We start from the raw sequence: 20,608 nt of genomic DNA on the forward strand, positions 1-20,608 counted from the left end.
TCTCTAAATAAATAAATAAACAAACAAACAAATAAAATCTTCAGTCGATCGAGCGCCCAACTCTTGGTTTCAGCTCAGGAAATGATCTCAGGGCCATGAGATAGAGCCCTGTGTCTGGCTCCATGCTCAGCAGGGGGGTCTGCTTGAGATTCTCTCCCTCTCCCTCCCCCTCTGCCCCTCTCCCTACCTTTGTGTGCACTCTCTCTCCCTCTCTAAAATCAATAAATAAATCTTAAAAACAAACAAGCAAACAAAACCATGTAGTCCGATTTTCGGAATGGAGAGCCTTCATTTCACGATTTGTCAGTGGAAAGATTCAGTGGAAAGGAAAGATTCAGCACCATTGCGTGACCAAAGTCAGTCCCATTAGTGGACTAACTGACTTTGGTCACGCAATAAACAAATGGCTCAATTGTAAATATGAACCCTGCCTCCCACACACCCTCCCGATGTACCCCCTGTTCCCGGATGGGCTCCTGGGCTCGCTCCCTGCCAGCCAGGCTGGAGTGACCTGGGGTCCTAAGACGGAGCAGTTAGTGAGACCAGGATTCCCGCACCCTAGAGCGCCGGAGAGCTGTCCCGTAACCATCGCCAGCTCCTCTGGCTCTGGGGCAGAGAGAAGGAGTGAAGCTAAGCCCACCTGTGGTCAGGCGAACTGGGAATGGGCCCACACCCCACAGAGACTAATGACTGACAGACAATTTAGGAAGGAAAATACGGAACGAAGGAGAAGGGCTCCGGCCCCCAGTCCGTGAGACGTGTCTGTCCGCCAAGCAGAGGATCCCGCGCAGGGACGGGGGAGAACCTCTAGGAGGGCCGGTCGGCTCCGTACTTGAGGGTGAACTCTCTGGCCTCGCTGTGGAACCGCTCTGGGTTCTCTGCCAGCAGGTCGGCGAGCTCCAACCGAATCGGCTGCCCCAGGTCCGGTCTATTCACCAGCACGCTGAGGGCCTCCAGGACTGGGGAGAGAGGCCAGATCAGGACAGCAGGGTGAGAGAAAAACCCTGGCAGGGAGGCCACGGCAGCGCCCCCCAGTCACCCCGGCATTCCACACTCTCTCCATGGGGGGACTCCCAGGGAGGGTCCATCCCTCGGGATGAGGACGGCTCTACCGAGTCGGATACCCCTCGTTCCTCACTGATGATACCCAGAGCCCCGACCAGCGACACCAGCACTTTCAGACTAGGTTCCATGCATGGCTCCCGAGAGGCTTCCCATCATGGGGGTCGATGAGATAACTGGGGTTTCGGGGTCCCACTCCTTTTTCAACAAGAACCACTTTCTGTTTGATATCAGGATTCCAAATACATCCACTTTTATTCGGGAAAAAGGGTTCTGAGGCTGAAGACTGGAAGCCACTATTGCCCCGTGGCTCCCACTCTTTCACGGGGGCCTGGGGACCGGTGAAGGCAGCGGTCCACCGCTCGAGGCAAGTGCACGTATGAACACGCACAAACGTGGTTCGACATTCAGAGTTCTCCACAGTCCCCTGGGACCCCCCCCTCCCTTCCCCCTGGGGATCTTTCCTTCCAAGGCTAAGAACTCCTGAGCTGGTTCGGACACCTGGGGGGACTCAGTCGGTGAAGCCTCCAACTCTTGATTTCAGCTCAGCGCGGGGTCTCAGGTCATGATCTCAGGGTCGTTAGACAGAGCCCTGTGTCAAGCTCCTCGCTCAGTGGGGAGTCTGATCGAGATTCTCCCCGTCTCCCTCCCCTACTCTTACTCCCACTTATGCGAACACACTCTCACTCTCTCTTAAAAAATAAATTAATTGGGGTGCCTGGATGGCTCAGTGGGTTAGGCCTCTGTCATTGGCTCAGGTCATGATCTCAGGGTCCTGGGATCGAGCCCCGCATGGGTCTCTCTGCTCAGCAGGGAGCTTCCTTCCCCCACCCCCTGCCTGCCTCTCTGCTCTGCTTGTGATCTCTCTCTCTCTTTCTGTCAAATAAATCAATAAATAATCTTTTAAAATTGATCAATCAATCAATTAATTAATTTTTTAAAAGAGAACTCCTGAGGTGGTCCAGAAGCAGGACAGACTGCACACAAATGTGCATGGGCTCTAGAGACACACTGTCCAACTAGCCACATGTGAATATCTAAGTTGAAATGAATTAAAATTAACCGCAATGAGGAATTCAGTTCCTCCATCCCATTAGCCAGCCACATTTCAGTGTTCAAGAGCCACACATGGCTACTGATTGGGAATTGGGCCATGCGCTATGGAACATTTCTATCACTACAGAACGTTCTGCTGGGCACTACTGTTCTAGGGTCAGCCAAGCCTGGCTCTGAATCCCAGCTCAGCCCCTGGCCAGCTGTATGACCACAAGCAGGCACTTTAGCTGTCATGTACCCCGGGGTCCCCCTCTACTCAAGCAGCAATGAGGGCATCACACATGGGGTTGCTGGGACTGGATAAAGTCTGTGTGCGAAGCTCCTAGCACAGCACTCAGTGTGCTTCCTCAGTGTGTACTGTCATTATTGGGCCTGTCCCCTTGATGGTCATTTAGGGCACTGAGCCTGGGAAGGAACAGACCTTACCAAGGTCCACAGACAGAGCAGCAGAGCCCTTCCTTCTAGAGCCCACTGCTCTGTCGCACCTGTCCAGGTAGAAGAGCAGGGGCAGGACCCGGTCAGCCAGCCCAGCATCTCCGGATGCATCCCTTCTATCCAGACAGGCCCAGCTGAGACCCGCAATGTTTATCTCCCCTCTTTTGGGCTTTTCTGACTCAGAATCAGTCCCCTCACCCCGTATCCAGGATCCCTCCCTCCTGTTAGGCGAGCCCCAGTCCCACCTTGGCTGGTCTTGGTGTGAGGCTGCCAGTTCTCACGGCTGATGATGGGCAGGCAAACGCTTCCATCGTGGCCCACGTTGGGGTGGTAGATCCTGGTAGTAAATGTCACCGTAGGGGGCTTGAACGGATAGTCCTTGGGGAAGCTGATGCGCACGTGGAAGGCCTTGAGGTTGTAGGGTGGTTCCTCCTGCGCAAGAGAAGGGGTTGAGATCGACTCCGAGACACGTCAGCTCTGAAAAGACTGGTTTCCTCCTAGGACCTCGGTCCGGCTCCCTCTCTCTCCGCCCTGCCCTGGGCTCCCAGGCATTCTCTGCTCGCTCCCAGGTAGGACCATGAATGGAGGTGGCACCTGCACTCACTTGCTGACTGAGCCACGGATTCGCAGAGGAGCGGAGCGGAGTCACGAAAGATCATGGGCCTGGGAGGCACCAAGGTCAGGGGGTGGGCCAGCCGCCTCTCCCCTTGCGGGCCGGTTTCCTCAACAAAGACTGGATCAAGTTGGATCAGATGAGCTCTAAGGACTCTCTCAGCTTTTTTTGTTTTTTCCAATAATTAACCTTCTTCCAGTTTTATTGAAAAATAATTGACAGACATCACTGTACAAGTTTAAGGTGTACAGCGTAATGGTTTGATTTACCTATATGGTAAAATGATGAGCACAATCGGTCTAGCTAACATCCATCTTCTCACATAGGTACAATAAAAAGAAAAGAAAAAGAAGGGAGAGGCTGGGGTGGCTCAGTTAGTGAAGCATCTGACTCCTGGTTTGGGCTCAGGTCATGATCTTGGGGCCCTGGGGTCGAGCCCCTCCTCGGGCTCTGAGTTCTGCAAGGAGTCTGCTTGTCCATGAATGGTATATATTGTTGTTGTGTATCTTATCATGATAAAAACTTTTTTTAAAGAAGAAAGAACTTGGCGGCTAGAGTGGCCGATGGTTTGCGAGGAGCCAGGAAAAGACCCTCCAGACTTCGAGCAACCAGAAAACCTTCAAACCTTCCTGGGCACAACCCCATGCCACCTCGTGTTAAGGGCTTGACACACATTAGTCCACAGAGCAGAGGGTAGCGGTTACATGAACTTTGGAGCTACCCTGCCCCGGTATGAATCTTGGCTCTGCCATTCTCTAGCTGTGTGACCTTATGCAAGTAACTTAACCTCTCTGTGCTTCCATATGAGAATGAGAATAGACTTCTCTTTTTTTAAGATTTTATTTATTTATTTGTTAGAGAGAGTGAGCACAGGCAGACAGAGTGGCAGGCAGAGGCAGAGGGAGAAGCAGGCTCCCCGCTGAGCAGGGAGCCCGAAGTGGGACTCGATCCCAGGACGCTGGGATCATGACCTGAGCTGAAGGCAGTTGCTTAACCAACTGAGCCACCCAGGCGTCCCGAGAATAGACTACTTCCCAGAGCATATGTGAGAACTAAATGAGTTCATTTATATTAAGGGCTTAGAAGAGGACCTACCACATGGAAAACACTACCTTTGTGTCAGCTGCTACAGTAAGGATCATGAAAACTCACCACTGTTAGGGTCTATATTATGATGAGGAAACTCAAGTTCAATGTCTCTAGCTTGCCCAGGGTCACAGTGGAGTGCCGGATGGGAACCCAGCGCCGGTCTCGACGTCTCCACACGTGAGTACTAGTCTACACTCCTAGAAACAGGAAGTCCTGGAACTCAGGTGACCCAGCACAGAGCACAGCAGCTTCTGGCTGGTTCCAAAACTCCAGATCCTTTCAGAAACTTCGTTACCAAGAAGATAGGACAAAGACAGCCACAATGACATATAGAGGTAAGCCCAGAGTCAAGGTTGTATGAGAGCTCCTCTTGGTTAGCAGAGGACAAAACGGGAGCCACGGGCGTCCTGGGTGTGTCTCTGAGATAGCAGAAACGACTATAGGACAGAGAAGGAAAATGTCTCAGCATTTCCATTTTTGATAATAAGAAGAGCCAGGGGCCTGCGAAGTAGAGATAGGCCCGAGAGTGACGCTTCAGGAAAGGGATGGGAGAATGCCCGCGTGTCCTGTCTGCGGCGGTCCAGACCGGGCTTCCTGGGCTCCATCAGAGGAAGGAGGCCGAGGGGCCCTGGAGCAGGGGGTCCTAGGAATGGGCCCCAGCTCTGCCCCGGGCCTGGGGCGTGGCTTGGAGCTCCTCCGGGAGTCAGTTTCCTATTGTAACATGAAGAAGTTGGACCACCTGACGGCTTCATACTGCACCTTGGGGTCAGCTGAGAAAGTCCTATTTGCTTAGGGTTTGGGTTTAGAAAAAACATTCACTGCTCTTCTGGCTCTGCCACCTTATCCTGTGGTAGGTCACTCAAGCCCCTCAGCTTCCATTTCCTCAACTGTAAAGAGATGTCAGGCTTCCCCGTGGGGTGGTTGCCAGGTTTTCAGTAGGACCGCTCATGCAACGTCCTGCAAACAGTGCTCCGTCCACAATGGGTTCTCAGTGAATGGAAACTCTTACTGTGAGCTTTCAAAGGCTCGTCCCCCTGTCAGCTTTTTTACAAGGTGACAAGTGGGGCCACCTTGGTGAGCCTTGTATACTGAGACTGAGCTTTTGAGGGGCAATCTATCAGCTCGACCCACAGACCTTTCTGGGTTCTCCTTCCCCTGCCCGCCAACCACGTCTCCTTTATGGCCTCGCTAGGCACCTTTGGGCCGCCCTTAATTGGCTGTCCTGCAACAACTCTTCCCGGAACCTAGCAGACTTGATCAGGACCCTTATATGGCTGGAAAGTCTCTGGCTAGTTCCCAAGGGTACAACCAGTATGCTATTGTGATTTATAAGAAATAGATATCTGGTCACTCAGATATAGTTCTCATATATATCTGGTCTTGGCCCACAGTGCCTGGCTCACAGCTCCCAAAACCCTTGGAAAGTCCCAAGTGTTGAGAGTGACCCAAATGTCTTTTGTTATGTTAATGGAGCAGCTTTTGGAAGCACCTAAGGAAGGGGGCTCTGGCAGGAGAGCCAACCCTGGGCTTAAAGGGTTGGAGGGCAGAAAGGCTCCAGTTCAATCGCCAATGGCCAATGGTTTCATTGATCGCGTAGATGTCATAAAGCCTCCACCAATACCCAAAAGGGCAGGGTTCAGAGAGCTTCTGGGCTGGTGAACACTTGGAGGTTTGGGGAGGGCAGCGCGCCAAGAGAGGGTGGGAAGCCCCATGCCCTTCCCTGGTGCTTTGCCCCATGCAGGTCTTCCGTCTTGCTGTTCTGCCTTACAAACTTCCATCATAAACTGGTCATCTAGTAAGGAAACTGTTTCTGTGTCCTGTGAACCTCTCTAGCAAAGGAACTAAACCCGAGGAAGGGGTCATGGGAAGCTCTGATTTATAACCATTCGGCCAGAAGCAGCCTAGACTCGAGACTGACATCTGAGGGGAGGCAGGCGTGTGTGTGCAGCAGGGACAGTCCTGTGGGACTGGGCCCTTCATCTGTGGGATCTGATGCTATCTCCAGGTAGATGGTGTCCGAAGTGAGTTAAAGAGTAGGACGCCCAGCTGATGTCCTGAGAATTGCTTTGTGGAGGGGGAGGGGACACCTCTCCACACACTGTGTGTTCAGACCAGAAGACCAGCCATCTTGGTCTTACCAACCATTAGGGTCCTTGGATTTCACAGTATCCTCTGAAATGTGACCTGCCCGAGGGGTCCCTGTCATCCACCTTCTTCCTTCTGACCAGCTGCCCAACCTTCGCTCTCATCACCTCAGAGCTAGCATCCTTGGGGGATCTAATCTGTTCCTGGAGCACCTTCTAGCACCTTTGTCCTCTGGCACCTGAGGCCCAGAACAGGTGTCCTCACTCCGAGCCAGGTAAATGGATTACTGCAACCCAGCAGCCCACAGGACATAACAGACGCCTGCCTTAGGCTCAGGTCATGATCCCAGGGTCATGGGATTGAGTCCAGCACTGGGCTCCTTGCTTAGCAGGGAGCCTGCTTCTCCCTCTGCCTGCTACCGCCCCCCCCCCCGGCCTGTGCTCCCTCTCTCTCTCTCTCTGACAAATAAATAAATAAAGTCTTAAAAAAAGTCCAAATCCTAAAATAATCAAGTGAATTGTTCTCTTTATAGTCCAAAAAACTACCGTAAATCTTCACTGTTTTAATATTTATGTTCATGTAACTAAAAGTGTGTAGATGACTTCCCATAGAAAATATTGTCAGTCTATTAATGATAAAATAGAATTCTTGCACTCAGATAGGTCCTCTAGAATACTGTTTTCAGGGGAGACTTTACTGAGCAAGATCTAATAAATGGAGAAAAATCAGAACAGTAGAGGTGAGTTATCTGGGTTGTCCTATGTAACAGTAGTTGTCTGATCACTGTATTGTTCTTCTGAAACTCCTGTATCACTCTATGTGAACTATACTGGAATAAAAAAAATAGTTGCCTGAAATATAATCTTAAAAAGAAAAGAAAATACATTTTAGGTTGGAGAGGGCAAATTCAGGGCAACTGTGAAAAACAAGAAGTTAAAAAAAAAAAGAAAAAGAAAAACAGGAAGTTTACCCCTACCCCTTGCCAAAGGTCCAAGAGATCTGTTTTCTTCTTTCGAAGCCGTTTTTCTGCTGACCGTCCTGTGCTGGGCTTGGTGACTACTGGCTTGACTTACTAAATCCAGAGCTCTCTTCTAGCCTCTTCACAGCCTACTTTGATCTCAGAAGCATCAATCCTGAGACCCCTACCTACCAATGACTAGAGTCCAAAAAAGGACTCTAAGGGAGGGGAAACTCTGGCCCCATCCTCAGCCACCCTGCCAATGCCCCTGGCCTGCCACCCCAGTCCAAGGCCATGGTCCCCAAGAACACTCACGGGCAGGAGGAGCACGTGCCACACCAGGACGTCTGCATCGTCGATGAACAGGTTCCGTAGGTAGGGGGGAAGTTCTGCCTGAAGATCCTCCAGCTCCTGCAGGGGGCAGAGCCATGGACAGATGGCTCATCTCCCCTCCTTCAGCTGCCCATTTGCCTGTCCCAGCAGCAAGCTGTCCCGGGTCCCAAAAAGGAACCCCCCCAGGGACAGAAACTGGCAAAGTGAGAGCCCTCATATATGGAGTACTTAGAATGGGCCAGTCACGGGGGCGTCTGGGGGGGCTCAGTCAGCTATGAGTCTAACTCTGGATTTCTGGCTCAGGTCATGATCTCAGGGTCATGCCACTGAGCCCCACATCCAGCTTCCCACTCAGCAAGGAGTCGGCCTCTCCCTCTGGCCCTCCCCCTGCTTGGCATGCTCTCTCTCTCTCAAAAAATAAATAACTTTTTTAAAAGATTCTATTTATTTATTTGAGAGAGAAAGAGAGAGAGCTCAAGTAGTGGGAGTGACAGAGGGAGAGGGAGAAGCAAGCTCTCGGCTGAGCAGGGAGCCTGATGTGGGGCCCAGGACCCTGGGATCATGACCTGAGCTGAAGGCAGAGGCTTAACCGACTGAGCCACCCAGGCGCCCCAATAAATAAATCTTAAAAACAAAACCAGAATGTGTCAGGCAGGGTGCTTAGTGTTTTAAGTGACTTACGTGCCTTAAGCCTCACCAAGCTCTGTAGGTACTAGATGGAGAAAGAAGATGAAGATCCTTGCACTGAGCAGAAAAACAGGGGGACAGGAGTGACTCGCATGCCCACCGCCGCCCCAAGATGTAGCCCGGTCACTAGGACATCGCTGCATTCCCCCTCCAGCCCACTACAGAGTGCCCTCTATTGACGCTTGAGAGAGAAGGAAAGGCCCAGCCCTCCAAAGCTTCCCTGGAGTAACGGGAGAAACATGAACCGGACTACGTGAAGAAGGTGTGTGGATACACACTGGGGAAGCGGAGGACAGAGTAGCACTGAGCCAGGCCATGCAGAGTAAACAGGCTTCCCTCATGCAGAGAAGGGTCAGAGTTCCCTAGGCGGAGGGAGCAAATATGTACAGTGCACCCCACGCAAGCGGACTAGTTATTGATGGAAAAGGGTTTCGTGATCAAGCACATTGGAAAACATAGAGCTAAAGTGTATCGTGAATCTCCAAGATGTGAGCCCATAGCACACAGTGCTTCTCAAACATATCTGATCAAGGAACCCCTCTTCCCTTTTGGGGTCCATCCTAAAGGACAACAGAACTTTTCTCTGGAAAACCAAACAACAGCAATAATAAAAAAGACATTTGAGGGCAAGTCATATTCCTCTGGAACACCAAATGGGTATAAACCATTGGTTTTCAACTGAGGGCAACTGGACACCCCCACCCCCACCCCGTGGATCTTGGGCAATGCCTATACCATTTTGGGTTGTCACAAATTGGAGGAGTGCCATCAACACCTAGTGGGCAGAGACCAGGGATGCCGGTAGACATCCTATAAAGAATTATCCAGGGCGCCTGGGTGGCTCAGAGGGTTAAAGCCTCTGCCTTCAGCTCAGGTCATGATCCCAGGGTCCTGGGTTCGAGCCCCGCATCCGGCTCTCTACTCAGCAGGGAGTCTGCTTCCCCCTCCCCATGCCTGCCTGCTTGCGATCTCTCGCTCTCTCTCTGTCAGATAAATAAATAAAATCTTAAAAAAAAAAAAAAAGAATTATCCAGCCCCAGATGTCAACAGAAACCGCGGTATAAACAAAGGTGGACAGAAAGCTCAAAACCACTCCAGGGTATGGGGGGCGGGGCTTCTCAGACTGTGGACCACACGAACTTTCTCTGCACCCCCAACAAATAAACACAACGCTGGCCCCATCGGCCATGTCTCAGCCCATACTCTGTCTCTGTTCAAACCCAGACTGCTTCTCACGTCTTCTGCCCAGGGTCTATGACCCCTCGATTATTTTTCACTCCGAAAGTCGAAGCATCTGCTCCATGAGTCCTAGCTTCAGTACCATCTATGACCCTTCGGCAAGGATGAAACCCTGAGTCGAACAGAGCTCTGCAACAGTTTCCCGACTTTACTGTAACTGGGATTGCTTGGGCTTTTCTGTTGTAGAAGAGTTCTGCCAAAAGATTCTGCAAGCCTGAGGATATGAAACCCAAACTAGGACACACAGCTCTTTCCTGAGGCCAGTGAAGAAATCACCTTACTCAGAGGAAAAGAAAATGAAAGTAAGAGGCCACTGGACAAGCCTGTGGGTTGGAGCCCCGCCAACCTGGACTCCAGTTTCAGCCTCACCACTCCCTACTGGGTGACCCTGGGCAGCCAAGTTACTCTCTCTGAGCCTCAACATCCTCATCTGTAAAGTGGGGGCATATGACTTATCTCACAGAGTTGCTGTGCCTGGCACTTCATGGTGCCCGTGTGATAAATACTGGCTCCTACCTCTTTCACACTTGGCTAGAAGGACCTCCTGCCCCATTTTGATGCTAAGCTCCAGATTTCAGTTCTTTTGGGCCGAGCCTGCTCTGTGCCCCAATCTGAGATCCTCTCTCTCTCAAAGGTGGAAAGGAGACTGCAGCCCTCCCCAACCCCTTAGGCCCATCCCCCACTCTACACAGTGGAGGGCCACTTCCAAGAGAGTCAAAGTCTGGGGGTATGCCAGACCCATTTCACCGTGACCCTTCTTCCTTCCCCACCTACGCCCACATCCTGGCTACACCCCAGTCCTTCAAACACCCTGGGTTATTCCACCTCCTGGAGAATTCCCCCCCACACCCTCCCAGACCTTATTTCAAATTGTGTTCCTGATTGGAGGGGCACCTGGGTGGCTCAGTCGGTTAGGTGTGGGCTCTTGATTTCCACTTGCTGGGGTCATGTTCTCAGGGTTGTGGGATATGGGATCAAGCCCCAGCTCAGGCTCCGTGCTCAGTGGATTCTCTCAAATAAAAATACATAAATCTTCAAATTGTGTTCCTGATTGGAAAGAAAGCTCAAGGTGGTGGTGGGGGGCAAGATTTTTGCTCATCTTTGCCTCCCTACCTCCTAGAACAGGAGCCAGCTTGTAACAGGCTTTCGACAGCATTTGCAGAAGGAATGAGCGCAGGCCACCTACTCCAGGACGCCTTCCAGCTCCGCCTTGGCATCTTTTCCTCCTGAGAATACCCAGGGAACTTGGTTCCTGACTCCTACTCAACACCCCATACTTCTCAGGACTCTAGAAATGTAGGTACCCAATTTCGGGGCGGGATATGAGCTATTCCATGGCAAAGACCTTGTTCTCATTTTATCTGTTCCCAACACACACACACACACACACCGGTCCCAGCAGAGCCCCCTGGAACCTTTCCAGCACCTCCGTGAGACCCGAGCAATTGTGATCACAAGTTTCTGGCAGGAGAAAAGAAACCGAAACCAGTTCGGCTCGGAGCCAGCTCATCCCCATCCCCAGCACAGCCGAGGGAGGTAGCGACAGCCGGGTTCGATGCCCCACACCCCCATCCCCGACCCCAGCTTCTCTTCAACTCCCGCTCCCGCCCCTTTCGCAGACCCACTCCTCCTCCAGACCCGGCGGCTGGGAGAGCGACAAATAACCGCGCTCCGAGAGCCGCGGGAGGGATGCAGGGGCCAGGGCAAAGCAGGCAGGGGGAGCCGTGAGAAAGGGGTCGTCCGACCGCCGTTACCTTCGCCACCCGCTTGCAGGCCAACATCTCGGGACCGAGCCTGAGAGGCTTCGGTGCGCTCCAGCAGGACTGAGGTCGGGCGCGCCCCCTCGGCGCGCCCCGCCCCGGAGCCCGGCTTCCTCGGTGCGCCCCGCCCCATGAGCCCCGCCCCTCGGCGCGCCCCGCCCCATGAGCCCCGCCTCCTCGGCGCGCCCCGCCCAGGAGCCCCGCCCCCTCGACGCGCCCGAACCCGGCTGGTTCCCTCGGTCGCGCGCGAGGGGCTGGGATCCAGGGGATTCCCGTGTGCTCGGGCGCGGCGCCAGTGCGCCTCTACGGGTTCTAGTTGAAGCTCCGGCGCCGGCGGCCGCAGGGGACCCCGCATCCCCACGGGCGCCTCCGTGCCGCCCGCAGGACACACTCTCCGTGAGTCAGCACAGGCTCCTCGCGGTGCCAGCGCAGCCCCGCCGCAGGTCGCCCGCGGTCTCCGCGGTCGGACCGCCTCCTTAAGCCGCCGGAGCGCATTCCTGGGGCTCCGCTGGACGAGCCACTTACCCGCCCTGGGCCCAGTGCCCCGTCTCTAAAAAGATGGGGGATGGCGTGGACGACATTCCCTCCAGGGGTCGCTCCCGTGGTAGCTTGGGTCCTTTGTGCTGTGTTCACTGGTGGGACTGCAAAGACGCATCTCCCCGGTGGCGGCTTGGGTGCAGGGCACCGCAAGGGGGCGCCGGTGGACCCATCCCTCTAGCTTTAGGGGTTCCGTCCGCAATTCATTGGGTCCTTGACTAGGTTTAATGTTTACTGAGGCTCACTATGTGGTAATTTGGGAAACAGTTGGGTGGCGGGAGCCCCAAGATGTACTTCAGGAGCCTCTCTTCAGGGGAAGCTGCTCAGTCTCCCTTATTTTACCACCCGTCCATTATAAATGGACATTCTATGGGCGCCCCCCCAACACACAGAGTGGGGCATTCACCCCTTTGTGCCAGAGCAAAGACCTTTCCCCTAGCTGGACCCTGAGACCACCATGGAATAGCAACCTCGGAGCACGAGCAGCATCTGGGGAAGAATATACTAGTAATATTCTCTTCTTCGGGAGGACTGAACACATATTCCTCACTCGGAACAAGCCCTGTCACAAGTCCAAATGAGGAAGGAAATCAGCAGATCTTGAGCACGTATTTTGAATCCTAAGCTCTGTACCCCGCATAGTTTTTATCTAAGTGTGTTAGAACCAAGTCACTTTCCTGCTCAGATGTGGGATGTATTTGCAGAATGATTAAGTCTGTTAATTCAATTCAGTAAACTAGCTGAGCATCTTTTAGATGCTAAAAGTGACGAGGAAACTGTCGGAAAGGTGAGGCTAGAAAGGCATCTGAACCTACGTCTGATCATTTATCTTCGTGAATTAGCATTTAACTACGGAGTGCCAGGCCCTGCCTTTGGGAAACACCCTGATGAGAAAGTGAGGTCCCTGGGATGCCTGGCCAGCTCAGTGGATGAAACATGTGACTCCTGATCTTGGAACTGTCAGTATAAAGAGTACTTAAAAATAAATCTTAAATAAGTAAATAACGTGGGGTCTCTTGTCCTTGAGCTCTAAGGCTATTTTTTTTTTTAAAGATGTTTTATTTATTTGCCAGAGACAGAAAGAGAGTACACACAAGCAGGCAGAGAGGCAGGCAGAGGCAGCGAGAGAAGCAGGCTCCCTTCTGAGCAAGGAGCCCGATGAGGGATTAGATCGGAGGACGCTGGGATCATGACCCAAGCCAAAGGCAGCGGCCTAACCCACTGAGTCACCCAGGCGTCCCTCTAAGACAGAGGAAAGGAATGCAGCCTCTGCAGTGCTGCACCCGGGGCAAGACACTTTGTAGAGTGGAGGAACACATGGCCAATGAGTAGATCGGACAGAAGGAAAAAGGGTTCTCCTATTTGGGAACATAGTATTCCCATTGCTCTCAGGAAACAAACTCAGACATCTCTCTTCCTCCAACCCAGCACATTCGCTCCTGGACAGGCATCAGAAATCATTTAAATATTTTTTAGTATTATTTTTATTACTATGAACATTTTTTTTTTTTTAAAGAATTTCTTACTGGGTAGCCTGTGTGGCGTAGTCCATTAAGCATCTGCCTTCGGTTCAGGTTCAGGTCATGATCCCAGGGGTCCTGAGATCGAACCCTGCATCCGGCTCCCTGCTCTGTGGGAAGCCTGCTTCTCCCTCTCCCACTTGTGTTCCCTCTCTTTCTGTCAAATAAACAAAATCTTTAAACAAAAATTAAAAAAAGAAAGTTTCATTCCATCCAAAGTTAAGACAGCTAACTGGGGAAACATGCTCTTCACAGGGAAGAAAGTGTTCTGGAGAAGGAATAGATTTTACAGGTTATATACCTTCTACATCTTGTAAAAGCTCAAAAGATTATCAATTAGCATATAGGCAGAAATCACAAGTTCTGTTGTGAGGAATGCAGGAAATGGGAGCGTTGAGTGGTATCTCCAGGACAAGATGGTTTTCCTTAGGCGATTCATTCACAAAGCAGATGTATAATGTCTGTGTGGCCGGCCATAAATCAGGCTTTGGGTTTGAACAAAGTTTATATACAGTCATGTTGACTTAGAAAGAAATATAAAATGGTTTCCCTTGTGTATCAGGCCTTTAGAGATTTTCTCTCTCGTCAACCACCTCAAAAATGAATAACATTTAAAATTTAAAATATTCTTCCTTGGGGCCCCTGGGTGGCTCAGTGGGTTAAGCCTCCGCCTTCAGCTCAGGATGTGATCTCAGGGTCCCGGGATCAAGCCCCACATTGGGCTCTCTGCTCAGCAGGGAGCCTGCTCCCCCCCACCCGCCTGCCTCTCTGCCTGCTTGTGATCTCTGTCAAATAAATAAAATCTTAAAAAAATAAAATATTCTTCCTTTATGGGCGCCTGGCCGGCTCAGTTGGTGGAGCAAGTGACTCTTGAGAAGGAGAAGCCAACTGTGAGTCCTGGGAGAGAGCCCTGTGTCAGGCTCCCCACTCAGTGAGGAATCAGCTTCTCCTTCTCCCTCTGCCTGCCCCTCTTTAGCATAAGCAGCAAGCCCCTGCTTGTGCTCTCTCTTTTTCTCTCAAGTAAATGAGTAAAAAAAATTTTTAAGATATTTTATTTATTTGACAGAGAGAGAGATCACAAGTAGGCAGAGGCAGGCAGAGAGAGAGAGAGGAGGAAGCAGGCTCCCTACTGAGCAGAGAACCCAATGTGGGGCTCCAGCCCAGAACCCTGAGATCATGGTAGAGCCGAAGGCAGAGGTTTTAAACCACTGAGGCACGCAGGTGGCCCAAGTAAATGAGTAAAATTTTAAAAGAAAGGAAAGAGAGAAAGAAGAAGGAAGAAAGAAAGAAGGACGGAGGAAAGAAGGAAGAAAGAGAAACTGATGAGTAGTTCCTCAGTTTGGTGAGGAAAACTATCTTCCAATGGGGTGGGAAGGAGACTTACTTTCCACTTTATACTACGTGAATAACTATCCATTCAAAGCTATAAACAAATACAATGTGTTTTTCTATGGTTTTTTTGGGTAGGGCACTTGGGTGGCTCAGTCAGTTAAGCGTCTGCCTTTGGCTCCAGGTCATGATCCCAGGGTCCTAGAATTGAGCCCAGTGTCTGGCTCTCTGCTCAGTGGGGAGCCTGGTTCTCCCTCTGCCCTCCTCCCTGCCATGCTCTCTCCCTTTCTCTATCTCAAATGAATAAATAAAACCTTATTTTATTTTATTTTATTTTATTTTTAGAGGGAGAACCCACAAGCATGTAAGTGGGAGGAGGGGCAGAAGACGAGGGAGAGAGGATCTCAAGCAGACACCCCCTCAGTGTGGAGCCCGACTCAGGGCTCCATTTCATGACCCCGAGGCCATAACCAGAGCTGAAATGAAGAGTCAGATGCCCAACCGACTGAGCCACCCAGATGCCCCTACAACATGTTTTTTTTTTTTTTTTTTAAAGAAAATTAATGGCAAAGAGAGAAACAAAAATAGGAAGTGTAACCAAGGGATTAAGAATTTGGGATTCAGAGCCAATCAGCCCTGGATTTAAAGCTCTGACATTTTCTAAGTGATTCTGGGCAAGTTACTTAACCTCTCTAAGCTTTAGTTTATCCGTAAAATGGAGATAATAATGCCATGTTCCCAATGTCCTTGTGAGGATTATGTGAGATTTGAATATGAAAATTTCTAGCCCAGGGCCTGAAATACAGGAAGCATTCGTACTAAATCTGGGCCACAGGGATATAATAACCAACATTATCATCTTCAACACCATCATCATCATCAAACCCAGTGTCTCCCCAATACTGGATGAACTCACAGAAGGGGTGTCAAGAAATTCTGGGTGTACAGATAACAAAAAATCACAAACTGAAAAAGCTTTTGCTTTTTCCACTTCTTTTGATACTTTTTGATTTCTCAAAGACAAAGTATCAATTTGGGGCTAGTAGGTCTTTACTAGCTAAATGCCTAATACATCTTAATCTCCTTTTTCAATAAGGACTAAGGAGGCACAGAAAGAAGATACAGAAATTTCAGAAGATACAGAAATTTCAGGGGCACCTGCGTGGCTCAGTCAGGCAACTGATGCTTGATTTCAGCTCAGGTCATGATCTTGGGGTCATAGGATCCAGCCCCACATCAGCTCCCCGATGAGCTGGGAGTCTGCTTGAGATTCTCTCTCTCCCTCTGCGCTTCTCTCCTACCCCTGCTCATCCTCTCTCTCTGTCTTTTTTTTTTTTTTTAAGATTTTATTTATTGGTGTGCCTGGGTGGCTCAGTGGCTTAAAGCCTCTGCCTTTGGCTCAGGTCATGATCCTAGGGTCCTGGCATTGAGCCCTGCATCGGGCCCTCTGCTCAGTGGGGAGCCTGCTTCCTCCTCCCTCTCTCTCTGCCTGCTGCTCTGTCTACTTGTGATCTCTGTCAAATAAATAAATAAATAAAATTTTTAAAAAAATACAGATTTAATTTATTTATTTGACACAGAGAGAAAGAGATCACAAGTAGGCAGAGGGGCAGGCAGAGAGGCAGGCAGAGGGGAGGGGAAGCAGGCTCCCTGTCAAGCAGAGAGCCCAATGCCGGGCTCAATCTCAGGACCTTGAGATCAAGACCTGAGTGAAAGGCAGAGGCTCAACCCTCTGAGCCACCCAGGTACCCTCTCTGTCTGTCTTAAAAAAAAATTAAATTAAATTAAATTAAATAAATTTCAGCAGGTAGAATCTGCTAGAAGTTAGTGACATCACTCCATTTTCATTGTGTTTCTTCTATAGGTACATTCATTCCAGGGTTCTATCCTGACTTTCATGGGTCCTAGACACTTTTACCTTGGTGGGTCCCTTCCTTCCTTAAAAGAAAGAGGGAAAGAAAGAAAGGAAGAATTTTTTTTAAATAAATACAATAAAAATAAATAAATAAAAATAAATTATATTTTGACTGCATTGGTAAAAATAAGAATATAATCCAGGCTCATTATTGTATTTCTTTTTTCTTCTGATTTTAAAAGAAATTTACATTAAAGCATTTTCTAGGCCCCTAAAAATATCCTGGGCTCAAGGCTCCGTACCAGTTGGCCCTGATTTATTTATTTATGGTGAGTATTACTGATTTTCCAATTACAAAGGAAAAGTCAAGTGTCCTTTTTATGTAAGTGTATTCAAGTAGACAAAATAAGCCTTAATATTGCATTAGTCAGTTCTGGCCACTGTAACAAAATAGCGTGGCCTGGGCGGCTTAAATAATATGGACATATTTTCTCTCAGTTCTGGAGTCTGAGATCAGGAGGGCGCTGGAAGAGGTCTGGTGAGAGGTGTCTCCCTGGCTTGTAGACACACTTCTTGTGTCCTCCAGTGAAGGGGTGTTCATGTGTCTCTCTTCCTCTTCTTTCTTTTTTTTAAAGATTTTATTTATTTATTTGACAAAGAGAGAGAGGTATCACAAGTAGGGAGAGAAGCAGGTGGGGGGCAGTGGGGGGAAGTAGTCTCCCCACTGAGCAGAGAGCCCGATGTAGGACTCGATCCCAGGACCCTGAGATCACGGTCTGAGCCAAAGGCACAGGCTTAATCCACTGAGCCACCCAGGTGCCCCTGCCTCCTCCTCTTCTTATAAGGCCTCTGTCCTATTAGATTCAAGCCCCACCCTTATGACCTCATTCACTTTGACCAACTCCTGTGGACTCCATCTGTAGATCCAGTTACACTCGGAGTAAGGGCTTTGACCGAGGAATTGGGCTGGACGGGACACAGTTGGGTCTACAACTAATATGAAAGTGCATGGATGTCTAAAATGTGGCAGAAATAAAAGCTCTTCATTTTAGAGATGAAGCCTCCTGGAGCCAGGACTGGAATTCCTAAGCCTTCTGGGCCCTTCAGGACATTTTGTGATGGGGCACCTGGGTTCCTCCAGCACATTGAATGACCTGTCCCCAAGGGCGGGTAGACCTTCTCCAGGGGGACTACGCACAGCCCACTCTAGCCAAGCCCTAAGCTCTGTGAGGAAACTACTTCAGATGTGGGGAGGAGGGTTGTTTCCATCAGAACACTGCTTTAAAAAAACATTCAGAAAGGCCAACAAAGGACCCAGTTCCTTTAAATCCAGGCGGCAGCACCTTGTTAAAGAAAAATAATAAAGAATTGAGGGAGCTTTGAAGAAGAGTAAATTGGCATTCTGACTAGGGGGCCTCCGCCAAGGTCTGAGGACCGACTCCTGTCACCCAGGTAACGAGGTCCTGATCAGAGGCCACCTCCTGTCACCCAGGTAACCAGGTCCTGATCAGAGGCCACCTCCAAGGTGGAGAGAAGGGGCTCCAGCCACCCCTCCCCCCCAGGGTTTTGTTCTTTCCTTCCATTTTAGCCTCCCTGGAGGAGAGGCTGAGAAGAAAGGCCGGAGAGCCCAAGCCACCAGTGGGTCCGCTTTCCTGGTCAGCTCTCCCAGTGGCAGATGAGAATGGTGGTGAGAGATGAAAATGTAGCTTCTGAAAATGTGGACAGGGGTAGAGTTCTGTGAGCTGGGAGCTCTTGCCACTTGTCTGAGCTGCTGCATGGCCTGAAGGGTGAGCTAGAAACGTCCTAGAGGGCATCTGACTGAATGAGAAGACTGTGCTCTCTCTCTCTCCCACTCTCTCTCAAAAGAAATAAATAAATCCCTAAAAGCCTGAGCCGGGTTTGAATCCCAGATGAATCCTAAACCAAGCAGGTAAATCCAGGGATGAAATTAAGCGATGACAGAATCCAGTGGGTTTGGATAGGAAGCATCAAAGCAGCCCTATTCACAATGTTTTCTTTTTTAAAAGAGATTTTCTTGTTTAAGATTTTGTCTTTAAGTGATCTCTACCCCCAACATGGGGCTAGAACTCACAACCCTGAGATCAGGAGTCATGCACTCCACCGACTGAGCCAACAGGTGCCCCCTCTATTTGCAATATTTTAAAATTTTTACAAAAAGATCATTTTTGTGCCCTCTACAGGTCAATGTAGGCCTCAGAGGTTAATGTTTAAAATGCCTTGTCTGTTTAATGAAGTGGCGTTTTTTGTAAGAAAATGAGGATAACTTGGCGCTAGCAGTTGGGAGGAAAGCAGGACTGGAGAATATTGGGGTGGGGGTGGATGGGATGGGGGAAGTAAAGAAAATGCCTTGACCTTGAATTGTTAATGGGCTCCTGGCACAGCAGTGTCTCTGGAATTTGGGGGAGGGCTTGGTCTCCCCCCTCCCCACATCATATCTTTGTTTCTTTCCCTCTAGTCTTATCAGCTCTTTAACGGAGGTAACAGGAATCACCAGCCTCTGGGGGCAGCTGCCAGAAAGAAGTGACTGTCAGGATGGGTGTGTAGGAGAAAAGAGCTGCTAGAAGGCCTGATGGGACAATTTAGTCTGAGTCCTTGATGGCGCATATCAAAGGACCTTGGTCATTCAGTCATTCCACAATTATCTACTGAGCGTCTGCTGTGGGGCAGGTGGGAGGCAGAAAGGAAGTAACATGGGCCAGAAATGGAAGAGCAGCCTTTCACAAGACAGGCCAGAATTCTGACTGAAGAGCAAGGACACCTTCATGTGTACCCTACATTCACCCCCAGCCTCAGCAGACGTTAGCAGGTGACACCGGGGTGCAGTCGGTAGGCTTCTTTTCAAACCCGCTCTTCCTGTCCTGGGTCATCTTCTTCCTTTCACTCTTCCGGATGAAGGATGGAGAGGGGTCAGAAAGGTGGAATTGTTAGGGACCAACGACTGGCAATCCCAGATTGCCTCTAACCGAGTGAAGAGCTTGTACTGAGCTCATTTCCAAATAACTGACGACTTTGAGATGAAGATTCGTATGTTCCACTGACTGAGCCAACCAGGTGCCCCCAAGATAAAAAATCTTAAAAAACAAAACAAAACAAAACACCCAACTGGTCTTGCTGCATAAAAAGAAGAAAGGGGAAGCTAGGTACACACACATAAATTTTTTTTAAGCTTTATTTATTATTTTAGAGAGCATGTGTGCATGAGCAGGGGGAGGAGCAGAGGGAGAGAGAGAAACTCAAGCAGACCCTGCACTGAACTCAGAGCCCAGCATGGGGCTTGATCCCAGGACTCTGAGATCATGACCCGAGCTGAAATCAAGAGTCGGACACCCAACCGACTGAGCCGCCTTGGTGGCCCCAAAATTATTTTTATTATTTTTTTTTAAAGATTTCATTTATTTATTGGACACACACAGAGAGAAATCACAAGTAGGCAGAGAGAGTGGGGGAAGCAAGCTCTCCGATGAGCAGAGAGCTCGATGCAGGACTCGATCCCAGGACCATGAGATCATGACTGAGTCGAAGGTAGAGACTTAACCCACTGAGCCACCCAGGCGCCCCCAAAATTATTTTTAATGAAGCAGATTGAACTACAATATAACCTGTTTTAACAGCATAAAATCAACAGCGTAAAGTATAGGAACAAAATGAGCAAAGACCAGTGGAATACAACTACAGAGAACAATATAAACCATATTGAGAGATAAAGAAGGTACAAAGACTGAAAAGCTGTAATATATTGATTAATTGAAAGAGTTGTCAATTCTCCTCCCAAAGAATCTACAGAAGTCAAGTAATACCGGTTAAAATCCCAACGGATTTTCTGTTTGTTTTATTTTGTGGAACCTGACAAGCTGATTCTTGAGAAAGATGCAGGGTTCAAAAGTGCAAAAACATTTTTTTTTTAAAGCAAAGACATTTTTTAAGAAGAAGAAAGTGGAAGGATGTGGCCTACCAGATATCACAACTTAAAAATGATGTTGTCACAGTCTGATATTCACAGATCCACAGAGAGAAAACAAAGTTGTATTC

The 20,608-nt window shown here is 49.7% G+C and overlaps 1 protein-coding gene across 2 annotated transcripts; it reads right to left on the reverse strand.

Annotated features, from left to right (window-relative positions):
* Window positions 1-264: 264 nt before the first annotated feature.
* UBE2L6 (ubiquitin conjugating enzyme E2 L6) lies at window positions 265-11,435 on the reverse strand. Of its 2 annotated transcripts, XM_032358701.1 has the most exons (4): window positions 11,312-11,435; window positions 7,614-7,709; window positions 2,799-2,985; window positions 265-959 (listed from the first exon to the last, which is right to left on the reverse strand). In XM_032358701.1, exons 1-4 carry the CDS (start codon window positions 11,336-11,338, stop codon window positions 808-810), a joined length of 462 nt encoding a protein of 153 aa, XP_032214592.1. In that variant the 5' UTR covers window positions 11,339-11,435; the 3' UTR covers window positions 265-807. The 2 variants fall into 2 exon arrangements, with proteins under 2 accessions (XP_032214592.1, XP_032214593.1); XM_032358702.1 differs by lacking the exon at window positions 7,614-7,709 and having other exon boundaries at window positions 11,312-11,434.
* Between the last annotated feature and the right edge of the window lie 9,173 nt (window positions 11,436-20,608).

The sequence above is a fragment of the Mustela erminea genome, chromosome 9, assembly GCF_009829155.1.
Source record: "Mustela erminea isolate mMusErm1 chromosome 9, mMusErm1.Pri, whole genome shotgun sequence".
Lineage (NCBI taxonomy): Eukaryota > Metazoa > Chordata > Mammalia > Carnivora > Mustelidae > Mustela > Mustela erminea.